Source organism: Athene noctua, chromosome 5 (genome assembly GCF_965140245.1).
Source record: "Athene noctua chromosome 5, bAthNoc1.hap1.1, whole genome shotgun sequence".
NCBI lineage: Eukaryota > Metazoa > Chordata > Aves > Strigiformes > Strigidae > Athene > Athene noctua.
In genome coordinates this window covers 32,908,801-32,921,045 of record NC_134041.1, presented here as the reverse complement: position 1 = coordinate 32,921,045, position 12,245 = coordinate 32,908,801, and the positions used below count along the sequence as shown (strand labels likewise).

At 42.6% G+C, this 12,245-nt stretch overlaps 2 protein-coding genes across 9 annotated transcripts in view; both read left to right on the top strand.

Moving 5' to 3' along the window:
- RABGAP1L (RAB GTPase activating protein 1 like) overlaps positions 1-12,245 on the top strand; it is a 262,266-nt gene that overhangs the window by 88,204 nt on the left and 161,817 nt on the right. The window lies entirely within an intron of this gene.
- On the top strand, positions 5,572-12,151 carry GPR52 (G protein-coupled receptor 52). Its single transcript, XM_074906989.1, has 3 exons — positions 5,572-5,711; positions 5,940-6,528; positions 7,406-12,151. The coding sequence occupies exon 3, from the start codon at positions 7,598-7,600 to the stop codon at positions 8,681-8,683; it is 1,086 nt and encodes a 361-aa protein (XP_074763090.1). The 5' UTR covers positions 5,572-5,711; positions 5,940-6,528; positions 7,406-7,597; the 3' UTR covers positions 8,684-12,151.

The following is a 12,245-nucleotide window of genomic DNA, read 5'->3' as shown; positions in this document are numbered from 1 at the left end:
GAGTAATCTCTCCATGGTTAAAGTTAATGGTTGCTCCTAATTGTTCTAATAAGTCTCTCCCCAGGAGCGCTTTTGGGGAGTTCGGCATATACAGAAACTTGTGTATGCCTAACTGCTTTCCCAATTCATATTTCAAAGGTTTGCAAAAGTATGCCTTTTCACTTTGGCCAGTGGCTCCCACCACCATGATATAATCTTTCTCCAGGGGTACTAAATCCATGTTCAAAACTGAATATGTTGCTCCAGTATCCACTAAAAATTCTACTTCTTTTTGTTCTTTCCCTAGCTTTATTTTAACCAGCGGATCCGCTAGGGTAGATTCCCCGGGTCCCCGTCATTGTTCTTCTAAATTAGCTAATGTCTGCCGTTTTCGGCGGTTTCCCCTTTTCCCTGTGTTTCCCCATTTCTCTGGACACTGCCTCTTCCAATGTCCGAACTTTTTGCATATAGCACATTGATTTCTGTTAAGCGGCTGTCGCTCCGATCTCCTTTGCTCCCCTTCTTTTATTACAGCCAAGATTTTCTTGTGCCCTTTCTTGTAGTCCTCTTCCCTATTCCGAAATACCCTCCATGCCTCCTCCAATAGTGTCTCTAAGTTCCTTCCCCCAGGAGGAGGTACCTTCTGAAGTTTTCTCCTAATATCCCCTGTGGCTTGCCCTAGGAACAGAGATACCAGATGTTGTATCCCTGCCTCTGAACTCGGGTCTAAGGAAGTGTTACTGCGCATTGTATCTCTCAGCCGATCCAGGAACTCTGATGGGGACTCGGATGGACCTTGTTTAATTTCATAGAGTGTTGCCCAATTTATTGTTTTAGGGATAGCCCTTTCCATTCCCTTTGCAATCCACTCTCGGTATGCTCTTAATCTTTCCACATGTGCAGACCGATTGGGATCCCATTTCGGGTCATCATGTAAGGGGAGGAACTCCTTATAGTCCCCCCCAGTAGCTCTATAGTGATCCTCAGCCAAATTTTGTGCTGTTTTTAAAACCAGCTGTTTTTCGGTCTCAGTTAAGTGATCCAGTAGCAGCTGCATGTCTTCCCAGTCAGGGTTGTGCTGCCTTATAATGAACCGAAAATGCCTAGTCACACTCTCAGGGTCATTTCGGTAGTTTTTAGCTTTCTTTTCCCATATCTCTAAATCAGAGGTAGAAAACGGCACTTTAACCAACATAGTGCCCTGGGGTCCCACCGCCTCTCTGAGGGGTGCTTGGAGAGCTTTAGGAGTTCTTCCCCGCGTCCTGGAGGAGATTGGGCTATCTGGAGAAATGGACTGCTCCTCCGAGTCCTTGTCCTGTTCCTGGGACTGAGGAGGGGGTTTGAATAGGTCTTCCAAGCTCTGCTCTTTCGCCCTTCTAGTCTTATCTGTTCTAGTACACCTCTGTCCGATGCTGCATGACGAGCAGCACCTTTTTAGTTTTCCTTTAATTTCTCCCTTATAATCCTTTTCCAGGGCAAGCACTAAAGGGTCTTGTGGTGGGACTAATCCACAATCCCTCTGCCACTCCGGGTGATTCCGGAGGGTGAAAAACATATCTGCGTAGGACACTTCGTCCCACTTCCCCTCTCTCCGTAAAAATAACATTAATTGCAGCAGTGTATGGTAGTCTAAGGTCCCATTCAGTGGCCATTTAGCCTCCTCTTCCAGTTTGTAAAGTGGCCACCACTGATTACAATATTTAATCAGAATTTTCTTGCTTTCTGTGCTTCCCCTCCCCGCTATGTCTTTCCAGTGTGTTAATATACAATCTAATGGGCTTTTCTTTACAATTCTTCCCTGCTTATTTCCCATTATTATTTCTTCTCCAAATCCTTTCTTTCCACTTTTCCCAGCACTCTGCACACCTCGACCTCCTCTTATCAGACGCACAGTACCACTTACATCGACAATCTACGCACTCTGCTAATACCCATGCTTGATGAGAATTCCCTTACCGGGGGGGGCAGGAATACAAAGAAAGCAGGGGATTCTTCCACGGACCCGGGGGTATAATCGGCTGGTTGTTTCCAATCCAATGCTACCAGCTGCCCAGAAGGAGTTGTGTACAGTCCTTCTAGCAGGTATAAATCATCTCCCCGTGCTAACCATTTATTCCTTCTACACAAATAATCACTAGATTCCAACCCAAACCAACGGAGAAGGGATCCACTTTCCCGGTTCATGCGATGTTTTCACAAAACATACAAAGACAGTGCATTACTTAAACAGATAGAAACTTTTCACTTGTTTTGCAGCGGCTGCGTCTCACTCACGCCCTGCAGGCTCTCACTCATACAGCAGCGGCTGCTCTCACTCACACCCTGCAGGCATGCAGGCACACAGACACGCAGCAGCGGCTGCTCTCTCACACAAAGCCGCGGCTGCCTCTCACTCTTAAAGGGCCAGTCACACCTTCCACTCACACCACAAAATAAAACAACAACTAGGTCCGTGTAGCATATATCATAAACCATTAACAATTTGCCGTAAGTTCAAAACCAGTATATCCACAAGTAGTGCACTATACAATAACAGCCCGGAAAAATAGGGTAAGATCTTACAGGTGACGGTAATTGGTAATTACCAGTGCCCTGCCCAAATGCAAACTGCCTCTTATATACCAGTCATCGGTAGTTTGACCCAAAAGACCTTACACCTTTCCCTCAGCTTTCCAAAACCAGAACCAAATGGGTATACCCCCTCCTTGGGACTACGCTGTGCGCCAGACGTCTCTGCGCGTCTTACCAGCAGCCCGTTACCCTTTAAACATACCTTTGTCCGCGATTTAGATGGTCCTTGTCTACTCCCGCAGTGGACAGCTGGGAGCGGAGTTCCTCCGAGAAAAGCTCGGGGTGCGCACCTAGGATGTCCACCCCTCAGCAGTGTCCCGGCAGCCGAGTAGAGAGTCCCATCTGGGGTGCCAAGTTGACTTGCGGAAAAACTAACTCCACAACTGTTAAGTTGTAAAGTAGGTATGTTTATTCAGCGCCGGGCGCATGGGGGATCGCTCCTCCACAAGCATGCGCACCCCTTGCAGCTCTCGTCCTGCTTATATATTACAAAATAATGCATATTCATAGAATGCTTATACATAAACATAATATTTCCCCGCCTCCCCTCGCTTCTCATGGTAATTAGGTCTCCTCCTCTTGCGTCTGCCCGTTGAGCTCCTTTGGTGGTCGCAAATTCCTGGGAGAGGGTCGTATAGATGAAGTATCTCCTCTTCCTCGCTGATGAACTTTTTACCTTATTCTTCTGCGCAGCCTCAGTTGTTCCCTAACTCCTAGCTAAACCACAAGGCCAATTAGTGTTAGGATTTGAGGTGATCTATTGCTGTTCTGTACTACTTCAAGGACAATAGGAAGCTTCTGTTTGAGCCAGAAGATAATATCTTAGCAACAGTCAGCCCCTGGTATGTCTTCACGTATAGCCCCCTCATCTTGGCGCAAGCTCTGCACCATCAAACTCAAATTCTTTAAATTCCCTATCTCAGGAAGCTCGCTGGTATTTCCATGAAGAAAGAAATCAAACTTCCTTACTCTGGAATCACTTTGTCCCTTTAATCATAATTTTTGAAAGGAAAGTATTTTACCTGCATTGAAAACCAACCAGCAGAGGTTGCCATTGATTCTTTTGTTACCTCTTACTTGCTTAGCAGTATCTGGGTTTCTTGTACAGACCTGAAATATTTGGCTGACATGAGTCCTTGTTATCAGAGTTCGGTACTCTGGGCACACAGTAATAGGTACTGCAGCTTTGCACATCGGCTGGGACTGACCTGTGAGCAAGGTGACTCAGTGGTCGCCGTAACATTTGGAAACTGCAGCTGTTACCAGTATTCAAATCTGTATTGAGCAGGATGCACTGAGCACATAGTTTCTGTGGTCCATTTAATTTTAGGCTTCACCTTTGTTTCTCTAACGTGCCCCCGTGTCTTTGAGGCTTTCTAACAGCCATTTTAAGATGTTTTGGTGCTTTGTTTCTCCGGTGCCCACCAGGAACTGGCCCAGGGAGGAGAGGGAGAAGTCCGTGGTTGGTGCCATGCCTGTGCACACCGTTGTTTGTTCTCCTCCTACTCCTCCCCCACAGGAGGAGTGGGAAGAGAAGGAATAAAAACCTTCTTCCTATTGTTCCGCCCGTGGTATGGATAGCTATGGCTTAAAGCTGTACTCAGGGGCTAAATTTAGTCATTAAATCTGTTGTCGCAGCCATTTAGATTTCTGAGGTATTGGAGTGGTTTTAATTTTTTTTCTTAAATCCTTCGATGGAAGAATTTGGGATTATCACATGCCGTTATTGCAAACCACTCTCACCCTGCTGCATTTTATGCTGCTTCACAGTTCTACAGATTTGTCATTCAGACTGGAATATTTGCTCCAGGCTATACTCGAAATACAAGATGTTAACCCAGGAGCAGCTTATTAAAATTTTGCCTGTGGTTTGCCTTGGAACTAAAAGAATTTAAATCCCTGTAGTTTCTAATGACTTGGTTTGTTAAAGCTTCTGATGCCATTCTTGACACGTGTCTTCTGCTGATCTGTAGCCCAGAATACGGTTCTGTGGTTGGTATTTTGGTATTTGAACCTGCTGTTCCTCACTGTGTCTAAGGACGTATGGAGTGTCTATGTAAGATAACGTTGATGATTGTACTTCTGCTACCGGTTTTATTTTTAGGAAGCGCGAAGTAAACAAAAGTTCTGAGTCCTTAATCAGGGAATAACAGCATCCATTTGCATGAATAGAGAGGTGGGTTAATTGGGTTAGGAAGTCTGCTTTGAAAAATAATGTGTTACTTGTATTTAAGCCGATGTTTGTAATCAGTTGAAACAATTAAAAACTGGTACAGTATTGAAACCAGTTGCAGCTGAGTTTTAAACTAAATCTGCTTTAAGCATGAAAATAATTAATTTTTAGGGGACTGTAGTTTTTTCTTTTAAGCAAGACAAGAAAATTTGTGTTTGAGCCATGGCAAATATTTTACCGAGCTAAACATGTGCAGACATCTAAAAGATGCTTGCAAAATTAGCAATCTGAGAATAACTTTTCCCAAACATTTTTAGTGAGGCGATGATGGCGGTTTCTAAAATTGCCTCTCTCTCTCTCTCTCTCTGGCTGTAAAAGCTGAGTTGGGTGAACCCAATTCGGGCGTTTGAGGGTTTGGGTGTGCATCCTGTGGACTTGAGACACTCTAATTAATTCTGTGCTGTTCAGCGGGCTTTGCCGTGCGGGCCCGGAGCAGAGCAGCCTGAAGGAATTGGGCCGGTACCCCCAAAGCTCCCCGCACCCCCAAATCGCTCCGCCACGCCGGTTTCCGGCCTGGCCGGGGGGAACACTTGCGCCTCGCCCCGGGCGCTGCGGCCCCGCCGGAGCAGGGGGGCCGGGTCCCGGGGGCCGGGTCGCTCCGCTCCGCTGCGGGGGGGGGAGCAGCCGGCCGCCCGGCTCGGCTCGGCTCGGCTCGACCCAGCCCGGCCCGGCCGCCGTTCCCTGGCGAGGGCGGCGCGGCGCGGCCATTGGCTGGGGGCGGGGGGGGGCAGTCACCTTTCCAGCGCCCGGCTGGGCTGCGGCGGCTGGTCGCGGGGGGAGGAGGAGGAGGAGGAGCAGCGGACTCAGGTGCAAGCAATCATTTCGAGGGGGAAGGAGAGAAATAGCGACAGAAGCTCCAGCCGCACCACAGTCACTAGGACTCCCCTGTCAAGCAGTTCATCCTAGCGGCCGATAAGGATGCGTGTAGGTGAGAAAGATTGCTCTATTGCTTTAACAAAGAATTAGAGAAAGTAGTCATTTTATACGTGCTCCGTGGCTTATAGACGAAGGGAGTGGATAGCCGGAAATATTCTGGGATGTTATAAAATCAGAAGGACTTTCTGTACAGCGTGGCGATGCACGACAGGAAATTAACTCCAAAAAGAATGCTTTCTCTCAAACTGCTGCTACAGCATTGAAAATTTTTCTTTTCTAGTATCTGAAATTCCACCTGAAGACACAGCAAGGACTATCAGAAACATCGGAGAGATTCTGGTACTTTTAAAGAGACTTAAAGCAAATGCCAGCATAATAGCTGAATGACCTTGGAGAGCATTTTGTGTGGATTCATTAATTCTCACTGCCAGTCTTCTAGTCTCAGGAACTCTAGGATTAAAGATGGTTTTAACATTTTAGGGGCCTTTCAAAAAGCGAGATTGTATACAATTAATTACGTACCTAATGATTCCTGAACTAATCAAGCATTTACTTAAAACTGAACACGGAAGATGCTTTCTTTTAACGTTTGCTTTCTCCATAACTGCAAATAAAATGAACAAGGTAATGTCCTGCAATTAGAAGAACATTTTTTTAAAGCAACTATTTATTTTGCTGATCCTCTCATAAATATAGAAACCCTAAAACTACGTAGAAGATGAAGCTGAAGAACAGAATAATGGAGTAATAAACAATGGCAGCTTTTCTAGTCAAATCAGCATTTCATTAGCTTCACGGCAGAATGCAGATGGAAGTTTCTGTTCTCGTTGTATGGGGGTTTGTGAAATGGTTCAGGTGTTGCTACAGAGGTGAGCAATATCATGGATATACCTATGAACTCCTGAGTATTGATCCACTGTAGCAGACATGTCAGAGTTTCCAAAGATGATTATTTTAAATTACCATCGCTGAAATTAAATTCAAGAGGATTTATTTTGTCTGTGGGGACCTTGAATTATGCTTCTGGCATTAATAATTGTAATGGACTATAACATTTTAAGGAATTGTGCATATTGACATAAGTCTCCACATTCTATTCTTAAATTAGTTTCATTTTTAAATGAATAGGCACGATCTTTCTCATTGTATGTGAGATGTATGTTTTCTTTCTTGGGAGTCAGAAGACAAATCTGCCTTGTCCCCCACCCGTCTCCCTCCAAATAAAATTCATTATTCATACCCAAACAGTGGTGAGTCTATTGGAATTAACCTTGACAAAAATGTTTACCTTACCTTTCCAAAGAATAGCATGGATAAGATGGAGTACCATCTCCTGAATGGAGCCAGAAAAAATAGTGTTAGATGATGAACTTTTTCCTTTACTCTCCAGTCAGTCTGTGATTTAAATTGAGACATTAAAAAGATTATCTCCAGTAACTGCTGGTCCAGAAAACCTGAGCTGTACCGAGGTTCCTCCTTCCCTTCCTCCCCCTCACCCCAGTAGATTCCAAATAAATGATTTTCTCAGGAAAATAAGCAGTCAAGAGATTCCCCCCTCCTTCCCTGGGAAATGAATGTTGTCTCTTTTTTGTCGGTTTTTATTTTCATATTTCACAGTACGTGTTTGTTTTAGAAGTGCCTTGTGTTTGCTAAAGATTGGTCAAGAGCACTGGAGGAGCTGATCAGTGGCCTTTCTCTTTCTGGATTTTTTTTTTCTTTTCTTTTCTTTTCTTTCTTTCCTTAAAGCTAAGGTGTGCCAGAGGTGATGCACTGATGCTGAGGAGGCATCAACAGCTATGGGACTGTAATCCTCTCAAATGTAAGCACTGGCAGTGTCTACAAAGAGAGATCGTGAGACGCTGAAGCAGAGTTTAGCTGCTGTTAAGCAGGTCATCTGCTCACTAAGGCTCAGATTGCAGTGTTTCCTAATCACAAAACATGAACCAGTCCCGATGGATTGAATGGAGGACTCTGAATATGAGCAGTAGTGTTATGAACGTATCTGAGCATCTCTCCTGCCCTCTTGGATTTGGTCACTACAATGCAGTTGACATCTGTATCCTTGAGACAGTTGTTATTGTCTTGCTAACATTTTTAATTATTGCGGGTAACTTAACTGTGGTATTTGTTTTTCACTGTGCTCCACTTCTGCATCATTATACCACCAGCTATTTTATTCAGACCATGGCCTATGCTGATCTTTTTGTTGGAGTTAGCTGCTTGGTTCCTACTTTGTCACTGCTCCACTACTCAACAGGTGTCCACGAGTCTTTGACTTGTCAAGTTTTTGGATATATCATCTCTGTGCTAAAAAGCGTATCTATGGCATGTCTTGCTTGCATCAGTGTGGATCGCTATCTCGCTATAACAAAGCCTCTCTCCTATAATCAGCTGGTCACACCTTGTCGCTTGAGAATCTGCATCATTTTGATCTGGATATACTCTTGTCTCATCTTCTTGCCTTCCTTTTTTGGATGGGGAAAACCTGGTTACCATGGAGATATTTTTGAGTGGTGTGCTACCTCCTGGCTAACTAATGCCTATTTTACTGGCTTTATCGTGTGCTTACTATACGCTCCTGCTGCCTTTGTCATATGTTTCACGTATTTCCACATCTTTAAAATTTGCCGGCAGCACACCAAAGAGATAAATGATCGGAGAGCTCGATTTCCTAGCCACGAAGTGGATGCTGCTGGGGAGACAGGGCACAGCCCTGATCGCCGCTATGCCATGGTTTTGTTTCGGATAACCAGTGTGTTCTACATGCTGTGGCTCCCCTATATCATATACTTTCTGCTGGAGAGCTCTAGGGTGTTAGAAAATCCAGCACTTTCCTTCTTAACGACATGGCTTGCTATAAGCAATAGTTTCTGCAACTGTGTGATATATAGCCTCTCCAACAGCGTTTTCAGGCTGGGACTGCGGAGACTGTCAGAGACAATATGTTCATCCTGTATGTGTTTAAAAGACAGGGATGTACGGGACCCTAAACCAAGAAAACGGGCTAATTCCTGCTCCATTTAAAGAAAACTGACGCATGTAATGAAACACAGAGTTTTTGATAGTATTTGCTGTGTCTGGAAACTTGCCATCAGAGAAATGTTTACTTGAATAGATTGCTATGATGTTAGAGAGAGTTTAAAAGTGATTGCGGAAAAGGAAAAGGCTGCTGTAAGAGGGCTCGCTGAACTTGAATATAGCTCTTGCGAGATTGAGAGGAGAGCAATTCGACAGAGACGATGAAGAAAGTCAGAACTAAAAATCTTCCAAAGGGTATGAAATAACTACCACATCAGAGGAGGTTCATCATAAAATAAGTTAGTTACTACCTTATATTTTCCCCCTTGTAGAAAAGTTGTCTTACTATCTTTGTGTCAGAATATACTGTAGCCTTCTGAATTTAAATATATTTAAGAGGAAACAATCAACAACACAGTAAGTGGCTATCCATAAATTATATAACTGAGGACTGTAGTAGATATTGCAGATTAATAATCAGCTCTATCTCTGCTCACATCTCGTACAATTTTCAGTGGTACAAACAATCCGCAGTGCATAAAACCTACACTGGGCATGACGCTTTTGGATAAAATGGCGCATTTTGGTACAACTTTCACAGAAGCTCTCCTTCTCATTTCCCCTTTTTTTCCATACTGTGCATCCCTAGATTCCATCGTGTCCAAGTGGTTTAGTTTGAGGGCACCTATGATGTAAACTTGAGTTTCAAACCATTCTTCCTGCAGAAAGCAATAACCCTTCCTGGCTCGCTGGCTAGCTGCAGCTGCCCATGTACAATGACTTATTCAGTCTTTCATTCTCTTGATCCTGTTAAATTAGCACACAGTATTGATGTAGTGTCCTTTAGGGTGTACTAAAGCTTTTCCTTTATTGGCTACACAGATAATCCTAATGCAAATATGATAATCGCTCACAGCAGTGTGCATCACTGCTTAGAAAATTAAAACTAACCAACCCTTTACTTTGGTAAGTCTAAATAGCTTACTGTTTCAGCTGTCAATCCGTTGTGTGAACCTAGCTTGCACATACTGTATTTTTTTTAGAGAAAATGTAAATTGTGGTCTGTGCCTAATGTTTTCATAGCACATGGAATAGGTCAATGCTACAGGATTAAAAAACTACACTTGCTTTAAGAGACATACTTCCATGCAGTTGTTGAATAGCTGTTTGTTAGATGAGTGTTCTTGGAGAAGGTGAACAAGAAAGTTTAGTATTAAACACAGGCAAAGAGCTTCAGTATATTTCCTTTTGTACTGAACGGATTTTCAGGTCCACTGATTAAATCTTTTTTATTTTGCAAGGGTGCACATTAGGTTTGTGTAATAAACTGCCAGGGGTTCAGATGCATGCCAATTGAAAAAAATATTTAAATTATTATTTTGAACAAATTTAATTTTCTTAGATGGTTATTGGCTTTTTTAAAAGGCCCGATTATTGATTATTGGTGCCTTTTAACACTGCACTATTCTTCCTTCTTTCACCAAAACGCATATGTAAAGATTGTGCCTATTACTTTTTGTAATGGAAGCCAACCACGCTTGCACACTTGTGGTTTGATTCTAGAGCTCCCTTAATTATGTATTCTTTGTTCTGTTGAGGTGGTTCTGAACCCCTGTACATTTTTTTTAAACCTGTAAGAAAGTTGCAACAATGGAATAAAGTAGTATTATGTATATCAAAACCAGCCTTGGCGTTAGTTCCCTGATGTTACGCTCTGTTCTCTGTGAAAGTTCTTTTGGGTTAGCACTCAAGAGTGAACAAGTTAAAATTCAGACCTCAAAGCTGCTTACTTGCCATCTTAAATGTTTATATACTAGTTTCTAGCATTGCACAATCTTTAAAGCAGATTGAAATATGACTTGAAACATTCCTCTAGCTAAGCTGAGCTGTTGCTGACAATTAGCCCTGATAGATACGAAAAAATGAGTAGTATTCTTTGCACGTATCTCTAATGCTCCATGTCTACAGGAATGTGTCTGCTGCCTTCTTTTCAAAAGTTACTGTTTATTTCAGAAGGCTCTTTTTGGCTAACTGCTGCTCTCTAAGGCTGTGTAACCCCGTCTCTTCTTACAAACACGACTTGGATTAATTTTGTTTTGTTGTTATTTTGTCATTGTTCCCTGCTTAGTAGGTCCTCAGCATGCAAGACTTAGACAAGGAACAATGAAATATCTAATTTCTCACAACTTACAGGGCTGGTTTCATATCAATAAAGTAGTTTTATACCTGTGCTCCAGACCTGGCTGCTTACCGCTTCTGTTTTTTTGTTGGCATTCCTGGTAACAAGTTTCTATGGGACCTTCTGAAATTCAAGAAAAGTTCTAGAAAATGCTTGAAGTTGAGCTGACCTTTTATGTAATGCAGCCTGGAGACAGTAGATGCATTGTTAGCATGGTACTGTAACTACAAATATGTAGAAATACACAAGCTAACTCATTTGTATCGGTAGTGCCTTAGTTGAACCCTGCTTGTATAACCTCAGCAAGTTGATGTACAGCAACTTGAAGCTTTATTGCCTGCAAACGGTAGGTCAGAAAGAGAGCTTCACTTCAGTGGTTGCAGCACAACGTTTACTCACCAGCTCACCGGCTTCTTGCCCTAAAGGGCAGAGTTAGCAATACTTTTCTCTCTACCATCATGTTGAGCTTGTGGAGTTGTCAGGTGGAACTGAAGATTTCCTTTTTCCTCAGGCTGAGAATGTAGTAGAAATCCAATACCCTGCAAACAAATCATAGGTTCCCAGGTTCTTCACCCTTTTTTGAGGGGGTTGTTTCTTAAACATTGGCTTAATGTTGTTGGTGCAAGAACACTAATTTTGCTTATCTAGACCCTGAATTTCAGTTGCTGTAAAGTCACACTTTGGCCTGTTCTCTGTACATCTGAGTCTCCTGGTATCTGTCAGAAATCTTCAGCAGAGTTAAATACTGGCATTTCTTATTGCTGTTTCCCAGATGACAAGATTTGACCTGGTGGTCGGTCACATGAATTTTTAAATTTAGTAAGTGTGTTTCATTTTTTGAAAGTGTTTTCTAAACTCATGATTTAAAATTTTATTTGAGGGAGGTTTGTTATTGTTTTACTACTGCTGTCTGAGGATTCCAGCTGGTGCTAAATTCTCTTCCAAAATTATAAGGCTGGACATTTTAATGGATGAAAAAAGTCCAATAGAAATTCCAGTCACCCAGTCTGTCAGTTTTGATTTTCAATCTGTCATTCTGTAAAGTCTCATGTTCTTCCTGAAAATCTGATTAAAAGAATGAGACTTTTAAAGCTGGCATCTGGAGTACATATCCCACTTCCATGTGTGTAATGATCTTTATGATTTATGAAATACCTAGTAAATAGGTGACCAGATGCTAACTAAAAAAATCAATATGAAAAAATCATTGTTGATAATACAGGTAATAATAAAATCTCTCCATATACAGATACATCGAGGGAGTTGTTAAAACTGTAGGTTCATTAAAAAAAAAGTAGCCATGAGAAGAAAACATATGTAAAATATTAAAAGTTTAAAGTGAAGAGATATGCCTAATAGGTAAGCTAAACAAGTGTGTGTGTGTGTGTG